Source organism: Ammodytes marinus (assembly GCF_949987685.1).
Source record: "Ammodytes marinus genome assembly, chromosome: 2".
NCBI lineage: Eukaryota > Metazoa > Chordata > Actinopteri > Uranoscopiformes > Ammodytidae > Ammodytes > Ammodytes marinus.
Window position 1 is genome coordinate 1,668,138 of NC_137231.1, and position 20,814 is coordinate 1,688,951.

General features: G+C 41.2%; 1 protein-coding gene across 1 annotated transcript in view; it reads left to right on the forward strand.

Moving 5' to 3' along the window:
• The first annotated feature begins 723 nt into the window (after positions 1-723).
• Positions 724-20,814, forward strand: part of golph3a (golgi phosphoprotein 3a) — a 39,912-nt gene continuing 19,821 nt past the window's right edge. The window contains exons 1-2 of the mRNA XM_080046312.1: positions 724-1,116; positions 19,547-19,678. Of these exons, the coding sequence (XP_079902438.1) occupies positions 907-1,116; positions 19,547-19,678 (342 nt within the window). The 5' untranslated portion in view covers positions 724-906. The remainder of the gene's footprint in view (positions 1,117-19,546; positions 19,679-20,814) is intronic.

The following is a 20,814-nucleotide window of genomic DNA, read 5'->3' on the forward strand; positions in this document are numbered from 1 at the left end:
CATTCCAGATATTTAGTTTGGTTATGCAAACCAATTGTTTCAGCAGCTGTCTCAGTGGCTGGTCTCAGACGATCTTGGAGGTGAACCTGCTGGATGTGGAGGTCCTGGGCTGGTGTGGTTACACGTGGTCTGCGGTTGTGAGGCCGGTTGGATGTACTGCCATATTCTCTGAAACGCCTTTGGAGATGGCTTATGGTGGAGAAATGAACATTCAATGCACGAGCAACAGATCTGGTTGACATTCCTGCTGTCAGCATGCCAATTGCACGCTCCCTCAATGCTTGTGGCATCTGTGGCATTTTGCTGTGAGACAAAACTGCACATTTCAGAGTGGCCTTTTATTGTGGACAGTCTAAGGCACACCTGTGCACTAATCATGATGTCAGATCAGCATCTTGATGTGGCACACCTGTGAGGTGGGATGGATTATCTCAGCAAAGCAGAAGTGCTCACTATCACACATTTAGACAGATTTGTGAACAATGTTTGAGAGAAATGGTAATATTGTGTATCTGGAATTAATTTTAGATCTTTAAGTCCATCTCATGAAAAATGGGAGCAAAAACAAAAGTGTTGCGTTTATATTTTTGTTGAGTGTAGTTACTCATAGTGTTAGAGGTAGCCTATTGTCTCTCTGCCTCTACCTGCTGGATACGTTCGGTACCACATCCACCACACGGCGCCATATTAGACAGACATTATATTAGGCTATATTGCTGCGGAGGGACGAAGTCAAGAAAGCGGAGCGGTAACGCTACTCCAGATGACAAGCGTACTCTTGTCGCAGTAGTTCATTCTCCAGGTAACTGCTGTATGGTTGACAACGAGTAACTGAGTCAGACATCTCGGGCAGTGTGGTCCGAGGCGTGTTGTTATCGTCGTTGTTCAGCTAACTTTCCGGCAGACATGACTTCATTGACTGTGAGGAGTTCGGGCCTCGTGCAGAGGCGGACTGAAGCCTCGCGCAGCGCCGCTGACAAAGAGCGTCCAGCCGAGGAAGAGGAACCAGAGTCCCGCAGAGGAGACGAGCAGGAGGACGGCGATACCGGAGACTCCAAAGAAACACGTCTCACCCTGATGGAAGAAGTGCTGTTGTTAGGCCTGAAGGACCGAGAGGTAATGCCATATAAACCCTGGCCGTTAACGCTGTAAAAATAAGGTAAACATTAACGTCAGACGATGAGATGTTACCAAAGCTAACGCTAGCTATATTTTCCTAACCGATGTTGTTATCGTAAGCATCCTTGTGTGCCAGTACGCTGGCTATAGCTAACAACATAAATGGGCCTCATCGCTGCCCACCGAGCTGGATAATGTCAGTTATATCGAGAAACGGATTGATTAATGATCTGTGTAACTATAGGTAACCAGTAATACTGAATAAAGTCACTGTGGAACAATGTGGGGATAGGTTCATGCTATACATTGACCTAATCACTGATTAACAGACGACTGAAAGGTACAGTGTACATTTAAAAGTATTGGCAGTCCCTTGTACTATGCCCTGTTTCACTAGTGCGTTTATGTTAGGCTACATGGATTGTGTAGTTATACAGACACATTCAAAACAGATCTATGATGCAGGGCTGTACGCTTATTTGTTTAGGTGGTAGCACTGGTGCTAGCAAGCAAAAAAAAAACAGTAGCACAAAAATAAATTCGGTAGCACACAAAGTATGATCGAAAACTTGCATAACCTTAACCCTTGCATTTCGCTCTAATAATGGATTGGATTTATATAGCGCTTTTCAAGGCACTCAAAGACGCTTTACAGGGTTCCAGGTTCCATTCATTCACACATACTGGTGGTGGTAAACTACCATAGTAGCCACAGCTGCCCTGGGGCAGACTGACAGAAGCGTGGCTGCCATTCAGCGCCTACGGCCCCTCCGACCACCACCTCAAACATACAGCAGTCATACACATTCACACGAGGCAAGGTGGGTGAAGTGACTTGCCCAAGGACACAACAACCATGACACAGGTGGCAGAGTGGGGATCGAACCGCCAACCCTTGGATCTTTGGCCAACCCGCTTAACCACCTGAGCCACGGTTGCATTTCGCTCTAATTACCTTTGAGCCTGTCATCTTGGTCTCATTTGAGATTCTCATTTAAAGCTCACATATTATGCACTTTGCTGTCAATTTTATATTGTCTAAGTAGTCCCTAATACTTATTTTTTTAGATGTTTGCTGAAAAACTCGTTCAGATCATTTATTGTAGCAAGCCTCTATACCAGGGGTATTCAACTAAAATTCAAATAGGTCCAGTTAGAGAAAATGTCCTCAAGCAAAGGTCCGGAACATCATAATGTCTACCTTGCGTTATGATTCAGTCAGTGTGATATATAGTGAAGTAGCCTAGTAGTTGTATCAACGTCTGCATGTAATCAACAACTGACTGTCAGATCAATATAGGAAGAACAATTCAAAAACATTTTGACAATATTTATTCTCACTTTTAAACAATTATACAGATATATAATACTGAAGATATATGTATTATTTAAGGAGGTTCAACTGACTCAACTGAAACTAATCTCTTCATAGAAAAGAAGGGCTGCATTTAAAAATAAAATGGTGAAAATAAATATAATAATAATAATCTTAAAATAAAGATAAAATATATAATTCATTTTTTTAAAATAAAATAAAGTATAGCAGCAACTTCAGTGTCCCCTTTGTCTTTGTGAATGTTTTAACAGTTTCAACCAATTTCAAAAATGTATATCTCAACACCAGGCTTGGTTGCAGAACATAATGACTCGGGGTGCATCTGAGATTAGAAGGGGTGCAAAAAAAATGTATTATGCAATTTGAGAAATATTTCAATGTATAATTTCTAAACTTCACTATACCTACTGTTTGTTTAACATAGTAATAATCTCCCACTTTGTCTAATACTGGATTTGCGATTTTGAAAAGCTCTGAAAAAAACTGTCAGAAACTAAACCCCTGTAGGGATGTCTGGGGGTATAACCCCCAAATTTTTTTTTTGTGTTTTTAAAATGTAATCGGAGCATTCTGGGGAAAAGAATAAAAGAAAAAGTCAACATTTAATATAGTTAAGATGAATAGAAAAATTAACAAAACAACATAACTTGCTAGCAGCCAGATGCTTAACAACTGGACTGAGGGACGGATGACCACTAGCTTTCGCTAATGTTAGTGGGGCTACTAGCCAAATATCTTGCTAAAAAATGAACTTTTATTTATAAAATTCTGCCATTACTAAGAATATGTAACACTTAAAATGTAGATGATTGAAACTACATACAACATGTATTATTATTTTTTTTTTTTCTGTTGTTGTTGTGGGCAGTAGTGCTGCTGGCGATTGGTGATGATGCATGTCAATCTTATGTCTTTGACATTCACACATAGGTCTACATCAGGGTAATAGAGTCCACATGATTGTACCTTGACCGGTTTTCACCAGTCTTACAAAAGGGGAAAAAAAAGAGAGTAGCACCTTAGCAAAAACTACAGCAATTACATATATCTTAAGTATATTTATAAAACAATTCAGTCCGCCCTCTTTCCCTAATTGAGGATGCAGAACTAACATTTCAATTGAGGGTGCAATGCATGCTTATGCACCCCCGTAGAACCGGGCCTGCTCAACACTATTACAATTTAACAGTTTTAGCTTCTCTTTCTTTCCCTCTTTTATCCCACTCCCCCACTTCTGTTGTTCAGTGAGAACTGAGCGCTAGCTTGTCCTGCCAGGAGTTTAAATCTGGGCTGGAAGGATGTCAGGGCCATTCTCATGCACATGTGCAGGTGCTCATAGGCGAGCCTGGATCGATATTTACTTTTAATTATGTTCATGAGACGGACTGGTTTTGTGTTTCCAGTTGGAAGAATGAACCATTCTGGATTGAAGGCTCTGTTTTCGCTGTCTACTTTTCTCTTCTTAGAGAGCGCCATTTGTAGTTATTTTTCTGTCTCCGGCTCACTCTCTCTTTTCTGTCTCGCTGTATTTCTCACTCTTCTCTGCCTTCTCCCGCTGTGTAGCCTACTCACTCTCCTCCCGATGTCTTATCGGCCTTCTCCCGCTGTCTCTCACTCTCCTCCCGCTGTCTTTCTCACCCCTCTACCGCTGTATTTCTCACTCTTATCTGACTTATTTCGCTGTAATTCTCGTTATTCTTGCACTTCTCTCTGTCATCTCTCGCATGATCGCTCACTGTCACTTTGTCAGTGAGCCAGCCTGAGCTGGGAATGCACAGATTCGATTGGCTGAGTAGCAGGAGGCAGGATGGCTTAACTCGAATGCAATTGGTCGGTGGATTTCCTGATTCGCTAAACCAGTACCGTAAAGTCTAGAAAAGCTGCGCCGGTCGAAATAGAAGCGCCCCGTCAAAATTTAAAATTTAAATCATTTATTGACTACAGGTCCGGGTCCGTATAGGACGGCGTCTGGGTCCGGACCCGGACCGCGGTCCGCCTGTTAGTGACCCCCGCTCTATACCCTGATTGTCCTCTGGTCTGAGGATGACCTATATTTGTGCGATCTGGCTGGCCCCTCTCACCTTTCTGCCGGGCTTTCTTTATATGTCCATGGGACTCTCCCACCGTCTCTGCCGTGCTCTCGCGATACTAGAGAGACACTACGTGACTGCGAACACAGTGTTTACCCGGAGCTAAGCCCAACAATTTGACATGACCTGACATGATTAAAACCAGTGAAAACAGTAGCTTCAAAGTTTGATTTCTACATGAATATCTTCCCATCCTTTGTCATGTTAAAAACGAGTCATTATTAGACTGCAAGGGGAAAGCTAAGTTAGTGTATTAGGAGCAAAACTTGGTGCTACAACCGAAGGTACATGGGCGCTAACGCTAAAAATAAGACTCAGACGATTTAAACCAGTGAAAACAGTAGCTTCAAAGTTTGATTTCTACAGGAATATCTTCCCATCCTTTGTCATGTTAAAAACGAGTCATTTTCAGACTGCTGTGGGGAATATAAACAGCGCGTTATGAGCAAAAGCTGGTTGCTTGTCCCAAAGCTAATAGCTATACACCAGTCAGGCAAAATTACCAATAAAAACTATTATTTTAGTGTCACCGTTTTAAAAAAAAAGCACAGGTAGCTTCCTATCCGTTGTGTTATTAAAAACGAGGCATTATTAGACTGCAAGGGGAAAGCTAAGTTAGTGTATTAGGAGCAAAACTTGGTGCTACAACCTAAGCTAAATGGGCGCTAACGCTAAAAATAAGACTCGGACGATTTAAACCAGTGAAAACAGTAGCTTCAAAGTGTGATTTCTACAGGAATATCTTCCCATCCTTTGTCATGTTAAAAACGAGTCATTTTCAGACTGCTGTGGGGAATATAAACAGCGTGTTATGAGCAAAAGCTGGTTGCTTGTCCCAAAGCTAATAGCTATACATCAGTCAGGCAAAACTACCAATAAAAACTATTATTTTAGTTTCACCGTTTAAAAAAAAGCACAGGTAGCTTCCTATCCGTTGTGTTATTAAAAACGAGGCATAGACTGCTGTGGTTAAGATAAATTAGTGGAGTATGAGCAAAAGCATTCTGTGTTGGTGTATGTAACATTCAGGCTGTACAATGGGCATCTTGTCGCTTAGCGGGGAAAGCAACCTGGCTGTCGCTCGGAAAATTTTCCAGAGGATCTCGGGCCGTGGACCAATAAGAAATGGGGGGGTGGGGTTGGACGTTTCTGGTTACTAATGTGGGGGGAAGCATGGACATATAAAGAAAATATGGGGATGTGGCTGTGCCGACTATTACGTAATAGTCGGCGAGAATTCTGACTGGAGTATATTGGGGGGGAGGGTGGGGGTTTCAGAACGGGGGAGAGTGAGAAAAGGAGAGATTGTTATTTTTTTTGATATTTTGGCAGTCTCTAGGCACACCGTGGACCCATGGATATGTTAGAATACATTTAAAAAGTGCATTTAGCATAATATGTGACCTTTAACAGGGCTCAACGCTAAGGTTTTTTTTCACTTGCCCGACCGGGCAAGTGGGTCTGAATTCTACTTGCCCGAAGTCAATTTTTACTGGTCTACTTATTTAGGCTTCTCGTTGGCTTTTGTACTTTCTGTTACTCCAACGTAACGCGTGTAGTTCTCTTTCCTATCTCTCTGACTGTGTGTGTGAGAGACGCGCACCAGTTTTTTGCCGAGATCTGTGTATGTGTGTGTTTCGGCGCTGGAGCCCCGCCCCCCTTCACAAAACGGAGGAGAGAGATGCAACGCAGCAGACACACAACTACTCGCACATAAGTAAGATAAGTAACATAGGCCTAAGCGTATTTAATAATGAGCACCAGCTCTATATGGAAAAAGACCGTGGATAGATGAATTTTATTTGGCGCTATAAAAAATAAAAATATTATTATTATAATTTTTTTTTTTATCATTTCGGGAAAAACTCCCGGTTGCCCGTTCGGGCAAGTGGTTTGTCATAGTTACTGGCCCGACGTGGCGTTTTACTTGCCCCGGGACGTCAGGCAATCCTTATTGTTGAGCCCTGTTTAATATTATATCCTAGTGTGTGCAGTAATAATTGTAGAAAAATTAATAGGGGTGCACTGATTGCAATTTTTTGCTGATTCAGAATTATTTCTCCCCATAAAAATAATATATATATCTATATATTTTTGTATATACATATAATTATTATATTAATAATAAAATGTCCTTCTGTTAATTAAAACCAAACTTTAAAACATTAAACATAGCCTATTAAATAAATAAGTATACAGAAAATGTAGGATAAATTAAATAGGTTGTTTTGAATGTGTTGGGAGCAGTTCTTCAGTGGCTTATTTAAAACTTTGTTTAAATAGACTACTGTTGACTTTTCAGGGTTCGACATAACGTATAGCCCGATGGCCCGGGGCCAGTAAAATCATATGCAGGACAAGTTGATTGGCCAGTCACTGTCCCGCCCGGGCCAGTGACTGGCCAATCACAGTTCAGTATCTTTTTGTAGACTACATCATGGTTCATTGAAATGCGCGTTGAGAGTCGTAATGAAAGCAGTGGCAGACTCAATATAATAAACCTAATATAAAATATATTTTTTAATGAAAGGCCAGTGGACAACCGATGCGTGGGCGTTTTGACAGGCGGAGCAACAAGCGGGTGCACTCTCGCTCCGTTGGCAGAGCTGCCTACCGTCCGCCTGCGAGTCGACAAATCAATCGACTTGCTTTGCCCCCTTTCTTTCTTCCTACAGCAGAGGTTGAGGTGCAGAAAATGATAACTGCGCTTTTCCTTTATCTGCCGACGTAATGTTACAGTATTTGCATGCAAGCCCCAATGGTAATACAAATGAGAGGCGTTATTTAAACGCTGTGAATGCGTCTCCGGTGATTGTGTCGGTTGTAGACAGAAACGAACGGAGGTACTCCGCTCACTGTACAGTTCCTATAGTCGCGCAGTTTGGCACGGTGTTTTCAGGCTCGAGACATTCAATCAGATCGCGGAAGTCTTTCCCATTGAAATCGCTAACGGGGAGAATATCCCCGGTTATTATTTTAGCCACAAACCACAGTTCATCTGCGCGGCGGCTCACTCGCTGGCTAGATCACACGGTGAAACGCTGCTGTGATCGGACGAAGGCATTGTGTGTTTCTAAGGTGATTTAACGCCATAGTCTTAGACGAGCGTTTAACTTATGCTGCATATTTTGCACTGCATTGTTTTTTTATCAATAGTTTGAAAAAATGGTCCCACACCGGACTCTTATGTGAAGCTGACACTTCATGGAGAAGTGACACTCCTGGAGCGCGCTCACGGCCAGACGTGAACTCACATACACGGTGGAATCTCCCATTTAAAAAAAACGGCATAACCCACTGATTTTCGGATTTCTATTCTATTTTTAAAGTCAACTTGAGCGCAAGTGGAAAACCGGTCATTCGGTCGACACATTCACATCCCTAATGCATATAGAGAAAGTAATAAAAACAGCCTACCACACATGACTTCTGCAGGTGAACTATTCATCAAACTGCCCAAATTCAAGAATAAAAACAACCATCAAACTACTGGACTTTAAAATAGCCTGCTGGCCGACTCTTTCAACATACTTTCAGTTGTAGGCTTCTAATTCAATATGTTTGCCTGGTTTTATATTATGTGTATGAGCAATATCAACATTTCATATAATTAAAGGGTTAGTTCAGGATTTTGGACCTAGGGCCTGATTCCCAAGTTAGCCTGAGTGTTATTTATCATTGGAGACAGTTTTCAACACATTTCATTCAGTCCTTCGAGTTGCAGAGTTGGCTCGTGCTAGGCTAGCGCACGGGATTGGGGTCAAACCTAGCCTGCTACTAAAACAGTCTTACCCACTCCACAGTACACCCGAGGCTAATCAATTATAACGCTAGACTACAGATGTAAATGTCTGTGTTGATAGAATAATTTTAGAAATAAAACCAACCTTGCATATTGCATTTTGAGAGACTCGGTGTGTCTCAGCAGCAGTGTTTATATGCGGCAGCGGCGGACTGATACCTAGGTTACCGGATCTAGGTATTTCACCTGCCGCTGTCATTGCTACAGACGCAGAGTAGCCTACAGTGCACGAAGGAATTTTATTAGCCTATTCAATAAACAAGATATGGCCACGTTTGGAGGACTTAGCGATGCGTCTGCTTTTGAAGATGATTATGAGGAATTTGTTGTATCCGCCAAACCGTACCTGTACGAGCCGGAATACACTGATGAAGAACTGGGAGAGATGGATGCTCAAAGGGCAGAAAGAGAAAGAGCGTCTTTAGAGACGGACAGCCCCCGCTGGAGCTGCAGTAGAGGACCGGGACAGAACAACGGGAGTTTGCAATTAGCCCAGCCAGGTACCTGTAGCTATACCATTAGCTAACGTTGTCACTCTCCAAAATGCATGTCATCATCAATCTATCAGTAGGCTAACATTATGAAAGGGGCAAGCTATTAGCTAGAGTAGCCTACCAAAAGTTATTACCTGTTCATCAGTGCCTGTTGGTGCATCTGAAAAGACGGATATGGCACCGCATTCGTTTTCAGGGATTTCTTATTGTTATTTTCTCGAAGTCGTCCGGTCTGAAATTATCGCTACAAATACACCGTTCGCGAACAGTTTCCGCCGGTGTACTGATGTCCAAGCCAGCAGCAACAAGCCACAGTTGCGTCCTTTCTGGATCTTGCACTGGACATTTGTGGAAACTTTGTGGTGTCCATCTGTAGGGTTTATTTGTACAATTCCTGGATGCACACTGACGCACCATGTTGCCTAGTCGTTCGTTTCAGTTTCTGTCCCATGCTGCTCTGTTTACTTTCTGCTGTAGTGATTCGGTTACATAGCAAAGTAAAATTCCGCTTCTGCTGAGAAAGTAGTCCCTCAAAATGCGACAATTCATGCAATGCGAGGTTGTTTTTATTTCTAACATTATTCTATCAACACAGACATTTACATCGATAGTCTAGCGTTATAATTGATTAGCCTCGGGTGTACTGTGGAGTGGGTAAGACTGTTTTAGTAGCAGCTCTGCTTGACCCCAATCCCGTGCGCTAGCCTAGCACGAGCCAACTCTGCAACTCGAAGGACTGAATGAAATGTGTTGAAAACTGTCTCCAATGATAAATAACACTCAGGCTAACTTGGGAATCAGGCCCTTGGTCCAAAATCCTGAACTAACCCTTTAACTAAAAGAAAAATAACCAAATCTAAAGGGAATATCTATACTGTTACAGTATAGATATTCCCTTTAGATCTGGTTATCTTTCTTTATTTTTCTAATACAGGTATTATAATTATTGACACTAAATTATGAAGAAAAAAAAAGTGTGTGCAGGGCCAATGAAAATATACAAAGGGCCAGTAAAACTCGGATCCACTGGCCCGGCGGGCCAGTAGGAAAAAGTTATGTTGAACCCTGCTTTTCTCTGCAGCTGAAGAGTTACATTTTTCAAGCTAGAGCACTGCAGGGCTGTGAAGCGCTAACTTCCTGTTCTTACCGGCTTCAAAATAAGTCAACTCGCATTTGGCTAGTAACAGGCTTTTAATGTGAAGGCGCACAGGAAATGTTCTGTTTGCACACGCGCTAACTTAACCACGTTAATGTTAAGAGCCGTCTCCTTCCGGTTATTACCGTTGGTGAAGTTTATTAGACGCTAGAACCGCCGCACGAGCACAGATCCAGAGCACACGTCTTTCACCAGTCAAAGTGGAGGGTGGACTCAATAACTTACTTGCTTAAGACTATATTTAACCGCATTTGGAGAGTGTTAATGTAGAGCCCTGTAAGCAGTGTTGTGCATCTCTCCTCTGTGTCTCAAAGAGACAGCATCTGCGTATTAGCAACCTGTCGCACTATTGCGAGTGGACTTGTATTCATCATCGCATGTGATCAATTTCAGTAGCAAATGCGATCAAAACTGTTGCAATGTACTGCCCTGTGATTATTTTGATTGACATTTTCTAATCACGATTATTATAGCAGTGATTCTTCAGAAGTGGGACAAAACAGGGTGCAATGTTGAAAAAATACAAACCCTATGTTTCGTATCCAACATATACTAAGCTACTGAGCTAAGCTTTGACACAACCCCCCCATTTGTTTTTTTTACCGTCATTGGCCTATCACCACCGTCAGATGTCAACTCCGTCAGATTTCCTGTCTGACAGTGTTGACATATTTAACGGTTCTTAAACATAACAAATGGAATTTATCTAGTATCCATTTGGTTTTTCTGTTGATGTAACGGCCTCCACACACATCCTACCTCTACTGCGCGTCAACCTCGCGTCTGCGTCTGACTTTTTGTCACTGACCGTGTAATCAACCTAGAACGGGCACACATCCAACCTCAGACGCACTGCTGATGCGCGTCGGAGACACGTCTGCAGCGACGCTCCCATTTACCTCAGGAGGAGGAGCCTATTTTTTTCTGAGAGCCGCGCGTCTCTCTCGGGTCTCTCTGCTTTAACTGATAGAGAAATACTCTACTGAGAGTCAGATTGACTTCATACCGGCAGCTTTCGCTGAAGTTTCACCATTTCCTGGTGTGTCCCTTTCAAAATAAAACTTCCAACAAGCGAAAATGTGACCAAAAAAAAAAAAAAAACGGCAATGGGGCGCACGGATTACTGTCCAGACTCAATATTAGACTCAATATAAATCATATGCATCATAAATGACACGAAAGAACTTAATTTTTAATGGGAATTATCTATGAAAACTCTATGTAGAAAGATAGGGCTTTTAGAAGCAGCGCTGCAGCAGCGCTGGGGCGACTATGGCTCAGTTGGTAGAGCGGGTTGACCGATGATCAAAGGGTTGGAGGTTCGATCCCCGCCCTGCCACCTGTATCATAGTTGTTGTGTCCTTGGGCAAGACACTTCACCCACCTTGCCTGTTGTGAATGTCGATAGTTAGCCTGCTATCGGTGTGTGAATGGTAATGTGTAAATGGGAACAGGTCTCCCTTGCAAAAGAGTCTTCGGACTCAATGGGATATACCTGTATAAATAAAGGTTAAAAAAAAAAAAAAAAAAGCAGCAGCAGCTGCTGAGACGTTCCATGTGTGTCCGAGAGACGCAGCAGTAAGGTAAGGCGACGCGCTCCAGAGGTAGACGCAGGATGTGTGCAGAGGCTGATAGGTGCTAGTATGAACTACTTAAGGAAAATAAAATTATCAAAACATTCGGTGTTGACATATCATGGTTGTGACACAGTAACACTTTTCAGAGCCTGTCTGACTCTAATGTAATCTGCAGAGGTAGAATTTGACAAGAGGTCCGTCAAAGCTGCCCCTTATTTTGCCTGATTTTATTACATAATGAAATGTCTGACGGTGTTGACTTACAGTAAAGTAGTCCCACCACTTAGAATCCTTATAAAACATGAATGTGTTTTATAATGATTTAAAACTGTTTTTATTGATATGAGAGATTATTTAGTGTTGCTTTTGATCATTAAAGTACATTTTTAAAAGGTTTTATTGCAAATGAAAGATTGAAAACTTCTCTGAGGACACACTGTTTTGGCGTCGTGAGAAGATAACAAGTGTCATATATATGACATAATAATGATACAATTTAATTTAAGGGGATAATTGTGCTCCAGACATTCTATTCTTAATTCCATTTCATTTTCATTTCATTTATTGTTTATTTAGCAGGGACAGTGCACAATATACAATTGAGCCAGATTATAGCCACATGGCTAATTTTTGTCTGTAGTCCCTGGACAGGAATTGGTGTTAAACTAAAAACAAAAAGGATTAAAATGAATAATAATACAAGAATTTGATAATACAATTAAAAGGTGCCCAATGTGCAAATATAGGCTCACAATATTGCATGACCAAAAAGGCATATCTAGTTAAAAGAATACACCAAAACAAGATGTATAATAAAGTAAACATAAAACACCAAACATGAGATAAATGACTAAAAATTTTCACATCGCTGCCTTGTTTTTAGCCATTTCTTGAGACCTGATTTAAAACTACTGAGTGTGTTGCTTTGCCTAATACCTACAGGAATACTGTTCCATAGCCCTGTTGTTTTTACAGAAAAGGCACTTTGACCAAAAGTGGTCCTTCTAAACACACTTAATGAGTCCCCTCTAGATGATGCTCTTGTGTTGTTTTCTGCTCTACTCAGACTCACAAATTTCTTAAGAGGGGGGGGGAGCAAGATCATTTACAATTTTAAAAAATAAACAGCAGTTTGAAAAAGAAATGAAATTGTCCAGACTAAATAAACCATACTTCTGTATGATGGGACAGTGATGGTATAAATTAGATTTTTTGTCCAGAATTTTAAGAGCCTTTTTATAGGATTTGCGAATCAGTGACAGGGCAGTTGTATTTGCTTGGGACCAGGTGGTCAAGCAATATGAGATGTGAGTTAAAATCATTGAGTGGAAGTAAAGTTTCGCTGCCTTCCTAATAACATCTATAATTTAAAATATTTTTAATATCACTTATTTAACGTTTAACACCATCACTTTGGATTTTAAACGTATCCTAATTGAACTGAAAACAAGGAAAATGCAAATGAGTAAAAATATTTTTAATAATTTAATTAAACGTGTCAAAATAAAATGAAATCGTTGCAGATGTTGTTGATAGGGCATGTCTTTTACTAGCAGGAATGTGAGGGCATAATTTATTAATGTCTCATGGAGCTTATTGGATAGGTAAGTTATATTGTAGGCTACAGTGTTCAGTGTTCTTAATTGATGCCTGTTGTGGTGGCAGGAGTCAAGGAGCTTTAAACGTCCTGTGTTTTTTATTTATTTATTGCTTGGTCATAGACCATAATGATTTGACTTAAAGTGAGTAAACTAATTGTTTGTGATGTTTGGAGGTGCAGACATGTATGTATGCCTTTTTCTCTATCTCTCTCACTGTTGCATGTCACCTGACTCACGTGTCTGTGTGTGACATTTTGCACATTGTTTTAGTCTGTTGTGAGTCTAAAGGCCAGGACACACCGGCCCGATTATCGGGCGTCGGACATGGTCGGAGGGTCTGGAGGGGGCGAGGACACATATCTGTTTGGTGACGTCGGCCGTCGTAGATGTCGTCGGCCGTCGTAGATGTCGTCGGGCTTCTTTTCAGCCGATTCAACATGTTCAATCGGCGTTGGGCAGTCTTTCAGCTGGAGCAATCTGATTGGTGGAGGGCTAGCCCGTCTCTGCTCTGCCACGGCAGCGGAGCAGATATTACTTTCTGTTACGTTACACGTTTTGAGTTTTCTATTAGGCATTTTAGAGCCCCCTGTAGGCTATAACTAGAATGCAGTCTTTTGTAGTTAATTCATTGGCTGATATACATTTTGTTAGTCACGTGATCGGTCATTATTTCGGCAGCCATTTTGATCTGTCATTTGATCCAGAGATCCACACGGTGTAACATCTCTTTTGTCATCTCACGTCATCCATCCGTGTAAGCCTTGGAGAAGCTTTGTTTGTGAGTAACTTCATTCATACATGTCTTATATAATTGTTTATGTTAATATTTCATTGTATTTCATAACTTTATAAATACATTTTATAACCAATTTGCATATTGGTTCATTTTCAGTTTCACACTTCTAAACCTGCTACAAACAACTTGTTCAACAACCTTCAATAAATGGACATACAAGTGCATGTCGACAACATCCTTAAAGGCCTACTTCACCGGTTTGAATATGAAGGTGTATTGAATTCTGAGATCCTATGTAGTATAAATGTGCGAAAAAAATTGAAATCGGTTTATCCTAGCCTGAGAAAAGGCAGAAAGAGTGTTTTTTTAACCCTATATTTCTCTTTCTCGTGACATCACAGAAAGAGAAATATAGGGTTAAAAAAAAACGTACTTTGTAAATATTACTGTGATGTCTTTTACTGTGACATCACAGTAATATTTACAAAGTACGTTTTTTTTTAACCCTATATTTCTCTTTCTGTGATGTCACGAGAAAAAGAAATATAGGGTTAAAAAAAACACTCTTTCTGCCTTTTCTCAGGCTAGGATGAACCGATTTTAATTTTTTTTCGCACATTTATACTACATAGGATCTCAGAATTCAATACACCTTCATATTCAAACCGGTGAAGTAGGCCTTTAACGGTCCTTCATTATTGATCCTGTCTTCAAGTTTCGTGGGAAAAGTGTTTAGCTGTCTGGTGATGTGTGCATCGCTACGCGCTCAGGTGCCATAACACTTTCACTTTTGTAAAACATGATTTAGGAAGCTATCGATAAAATCGGAGAATGTTCGGATTGTTATGCAGGCTAGGCCAACCACAATCGGCACACAGCATTAGATTGACCGTGCATGACGTTTTCACATGTTTTCAGAAATAGTCGAGGTAGTTTGGGCAAGTAGCGGCCACAGGTGTGTGTGTGTGTCTGCAGCATGCACTTTCTCCGTTATAATGACAGCCTACGTTATGATAACAGCTACTTAATGTCATCCGGCGCAAACGCAGAACATATGGCAAGTCGCTAGTCGGCTCGGTGCTGAAAATTTGGGGGGTATTTTGCTCAAAGATGCCAATGCGCAGTAAAGAAATAAACAACTGCTTATTTGAATACAAAAATACAACAGACACTGACCTTACAGTTGTGTGTGCAATTTTGTTTGCTATGTGCAGGTGCAAATTTTGTGCAAACATGCTGACAGTACAAAGCACAATTAAAGAAAACTTCTACTGTTCTGGTGCAATACTATGCAGCAGAGGTGGGGGTAAGTCACTAATGTGCAAGTCACAAGCAAGTCTCAAGTCATAACCTTCAAGTCTCAAGCAAGTCCAAGTCACTGTGGTGAGAATCAAGCAATTGTCACAAGTCAAGTAATTGCTCAGGTCAAGCAAGTCACAAGTCAAGTCATACAAAAATCATATTATCTAACCCAGTTTCTACATTTAAAAGACCTGCATTCCACAGTTCTCTTCTTCATACCGTCATTGACAACATCATCCTTGAACTACAATTGAATTATTCTTGGTCTGACCGAGGGGTCTTCAACTAAAATTGAAATGGGTCCAGTTGACAAAATTGTCTTACAGCAAAGGTCCAAATCTCATAATGTCTGCATCCAATAGCGACCCCTTATCTATCACATATGATCAACACCGCACATTTCCTTTTCTTTCAACCAAATTTAGGCTACTTTCAATTTCCAAGTAGCTTACTTTTAACATGGAAAACAAGAAAGGCAAATAGTAACAGATAGGCTTATACTTACACAAAACAGACACTTAATGTTCATAATGCATTTAAAATAAAACGGGGCAAGGATCTGCGCTATGGCAAAAATATCATATCACCTTTTATTTTATGGCAGGATCACATTTTGATTTATCCCGATTAATTTATTTTTCAGGAAACGCTCGTTACTTTCGTTTTCTTTTACAAGACTTCCCGGGGCCATTACAACGAGAAAAGGGAAGGGAAGAAGGCGCTACATATTTACTGTGATTGGGTTATAAGCGTGTCGGAGGCTCACCTGAATTATTCTTGGTCTAGCCCATGGACATATAAAGAAAGGTCTAGCCGCCTCCATGACTGCTGCTCCTGTGTTGACCTGCTGACGCTGTTAGTCCGCGCAGCGCGCTGCGTGCATTGCACTGTAAAATCACCCGATTATGTTTCAAAATAAAACACAATTACTAACGTAATTTAACTTTTAAAAATTCAAGTCATTTCGAGTCATCTGTCTCAAGTCTAAGTCAAGTCTCAAGTCATGAAGACCAAGTCAAAGTCAAGTCGAGTCTTTTATCAGTGTTAGTCAAGCAAGTCTCAAGTCCTCAAATTTGCGACTCGAGTCTGACTCGAGTCAAGTCATGTGACTCGAGTCCCCCATGTCTGCTATGCAGACACACTAAATACAAATAATGGACCATACACTTAACATGTGTATGCACATCAAAGTGCAAATTCAACTTTTTAAAGTTCCTTTTTGGATGAGTGGCTGTTGTGCGATTATTGTGGACAATAGGCCTACTGTGATGCGATAGCCTGTAATTCATTAATGGTTGTTTTGAGCCTACTTGCTTGATTTATTTTTAAATACAGAGGTTATTGGTCGTTTTGGAACATGTATTTCCCAATTTAAAACATACAAATAAAGCAGCAGTGAACATTCAGAAAATAAATCTTCTTGGCCTACACTAGCATGCTGTTTTAAAAATAACTCAATAGTTGAAATAATAAATACAATGTGTTTTCCCCTTAAAATTACTAAATGCATTTATCCAAAGGTCAAAGACAGTAACACTGTGGCACTTCTGTAAACTTACTGAAAGGTCACTCTCATGCATTCATCAAACTTTTCTCTGCGCTGTCTGAGCTGATAGATAGGTTGTGTTGCCACAGTGATGGGGAGTCTTAAACTGTTTTAGCTTCACAGAGCACTTCTTTCTGTTCAGCTAAATATCCCCCTAGAACCGCACTGCGTTTATTATCGCCACCAGTTAAATGTCGGTTTGCTTGTGCTCATTTAACTCTCCCGCGTGGGTTTCTGCTTGAATGTCTTTGCAGGATGCCAGACTAGCCTCCCATAGCTGCTGCTTTGATGTGAACTGCCTCCCAACCTCATAGATCTTTTGCTTGAGGATGCTTCAAAGGTTCTCAATAGGGTTAAGGTCAGGGGAAGATGGGGGCCATACCATGAGGTTCTCTCCTTTTATGCCCATAGCAGCCAATGACACAGAGGTATTCTTCGCTGCATGAGATGGTGCATTGTCATGCATGAAGCGGATTTTCCTATGGAAGGCACGGTTTTTCTTTTTGTACCACGGAAGAAAGTGGTCAGTCAGAAACTCAACATACTTTGCAGAGGTCATTTTAACACCGTCAGGGACCCTAAAGGGGCCTACCAGCTCTCTCCCCATGATTCCGGCCCAAAACATGACTCCACCACCTCCTTGCTGACGTCGCAGCCTTGTTGGGACATGGTGGCCATTCACCAACCATCCACTGCTCCATCCATCTGGACCAGGGGTCTCCAAACTTTTTTCACTGAGGGCCACATACAGAAAAATCTACGAAGGGCCGGGCCACTTTGCAAAAATAACACATTTATCAGGACATGTAGCTGCTCTGGTGTTTAGTTTCATAGTGTCTTCGTAAATTGTAATCCTTCTTCACGGCAACACTTTCCGTGCACATTAAACAGACACATTTCCCCTCTTGTTTATATGCCAATGATACACCCAGTGTTTTCTGCCTTTGCGTCCAATGTCCAGCAGGGTGAAAATAGTACCCAGCCGAGGTCCCGACCCTCCTAGGGGGGTCCGGGGGTATGCCCCCCCCGGGAGATTTTTTAAGGTTTTTAAAGCGAAATGCATGAATCTGGTGCACTTTGAGAGGGAAATTAAGAGGCTAAATCTGAAGAATTTTGTATGAAAAAAAAAGTGAGACACTGTGTCGGATGAATTAGAAGCTATTGGAGAAGGACGCATAGATTTAAAATAAAATATTATGCAGGGTCCTCTGGGATGGGCTTGTTGCTCATTTTCTTTTATGGGACATATTTCTCTGTAATATAATGAGTGCATTTAAATTATTTAAAAATTAAAAGCGCCATATTACATTATATTTTTAAAATGTGCCACGGGCCAATCAATCAGTGTTTGACACCCCTGCACTAGTGGGTTAACTAAGAAATGCAAAAAAAAAAAAAAAAAAAAAAATTCAAAGGGCCATATTACATTATATTTATAAAATCGGCCGCGGGCCAATAAAATGCGGGCCGCGGGCCGTAGTTTGTGGACCCCTGATCTGGACCATCCAGGGTTGCACGGCACTCATCGGTAAACAAGACTGTTTGAAAATTAGTCTTCATGTATTTCTGAGCCCACTGCAACCGTTTCTGCTTGTGACCATTGTTTAGGGGTGGCCGAATAATAGGTTTATGCACAGCTGCAAACCTCTGGAGGATCCTACACCTTGAGGTTTGCGGGACTCCAGAGGCACCAGCGGCTTCAAATACCTGTCTGCTGCTCTGTAACGGCATTTTAGCAGTTGCTCTCTTTATCAGATGAATTTGTCTGGCAGTAATCTTAGTAAAGTAGTAAAACGAAGATTTTTTTAATTTTATTTTAGAATTATACATTTTTAAAAAAAGAGAAAAATACGAATCAATGTTTTGAGAGCATTGGAGACGTGTTTACAAATATGTTTGCCATTGACTTAATGTTTCTTGCTTATATACCTACCCTTTACCTGAATATAATGAGTAATACATGCATCATTTGTAAATATAAGCTATATTCATGTAGACATGCCTTGCAGTAAGAAAAATTCTTAATGTGAATGTGTGAATGTGTATGACTGCTGTATGTTTGAGGTGGTGGTTGGAGGGGCTGTAGGCGCTGAATGGCAGCCACGCTTCCGTCAGTCTGCCCCAGGGCAGCTGTGGCTACTATGGTAGTTTACCACCACCAGTATGACTGTGTGTGAATGAATGGAACCTGGCTGGAACCCTGTAAAGTGTCTTTGAGTGCCTTGAAAAGCGCTATATAAATCCAATCCATTATTAATATCTGTTTCAAAATGCCCATTGTAACTAAAGAAATAAATATTAGTACCACTTCATTTTAACCAATGCCTATTATAATAAAGAAAAGTTATTGGGCCAATTTTTTATGGCAAAAGTATTATCAAACGGTACAATATTTTGCCTTCAATTCATATCTTTGTCAACAGTGAATTATGTTTAAGGGATCAAAAAAAGGAGTCATTTATTTTTATAGATCTTTGTGAAAAAAATTAAATAAAAAATAATTATCGGTTACATTTTTTTACCGCCTAATATCGGAATCAGTTGACCAGTTTTGGACCCCAAAAAATCCGTATTGGTCGGGCCCTAACTGAAAGTAGCCGTAAATACTGTTTTGATTTACCTGTTCAACTCTAACTTTCCTCTGGGCCAAACAGACATCTTTTGTTACTCCTGATTGCCAGTCTTGACCCAGTTAGCCCAAGTGTTAGCATATAGCCCACTGGGCTGTTATATTGCATGCTAACTCTTTGACTAACCAGGATTGTGATATGTGTTTCCATGCTGTAGGGCTATACTTCATTCTGGAATGACTGCATTTCCTCTGGGCTGCGTGGGTGCATGCTGATTGAACTGGCCCTGAGAGGACGCCTTCAGCTGGAGGCCTGTGGCATGAGGAGGAAAGGTCTTCTGGCCAGGAAGGTAGAACATGCTTTGACCACACCACAAGTCCCTTTTCTTTCCCTCTCTCGTCATTGGCTCTTTTGGCCGCACTGAGTCAAACCGTGCCACCCTTATTTGCATTTCCATTACCACATTTACTGTGCCAGAGGTGGATTCTCTCTTGAGTGGTGCCAAATGACATTTTTCCACATAATAATAATATTTTTTGTCATTTATATAGCGCCTTTCTCAAACCCAAGGACGCTTTACCGAGGGGACAAACAAAGAAAACAAAATATGACAAACAAAAACAAAGGAAAAGGGGTGAGGGGCAGTAGGCTGAGTTGGTGAGTTTTGAGGGGAGACTTGAAGATGGCCAGGGATGGTGCATTTTGAATGTCTATGGGGAGAAAGTTCCAGAGGGTGGGGCTGCCACACTGAAGGCTCGGTCTCCAAATGTTGGAAGCCTGGTGTGGGGGATGGAAAGCAGACCCGTGTCTGCATGTTATTGAAAATAAGGAGACAAAGTAGGGGAGAAAGGGGTTATACGTCACACAGGTTGGTTGTCACATTCGTTATATCTCGACACCAGAAGGCACTGTCTTACATAGTCCTCTTTCAGACAGCTGAATTTGAGGTGAGAGGACTGTTTGTGTTTTTCATGTCAAATTAAAAATATTTAGCTCCTCAGTATTTTTCTTCTAGGCTTTTACGCAATTGGTTTATAACAAAAACACTTGTTACCTTTAACAAGTGTAAAGGGAAGCTATAGTTTAGATTGTTGTTAGCTAGCTATCTAGTTGTTGGATGGTTGTAAGCCTTAATAATAACGAGAATTTCCAGTTGGGGTTGGTCGGCACATTTTTGGGGGGGTTGGTTGTCACATGTTATCCAAAGGCTGCAGCTAGGAAAGGAACCCAAAAACAAAAGAAAATGTCAAGCTGTATCCTCAATGACACTCTAGAGAAGGCAAGAATAGAGCAGGAAAAAGCAGCTAGCATGTGTAGTGCCGAATCGTTTCCCCATGGCGACAAAGACAAAGGCGGTAGACTGGACAGTTCATCAGTTTCACGTTTATTTCAGGGATTCCATCAGGACATTTTACAGGAGGATTTCATGGTAGCATTGAAGCAGCAGGCTGAGAGCCGCAATGGCACTCTTCTTAAGGTTACAGT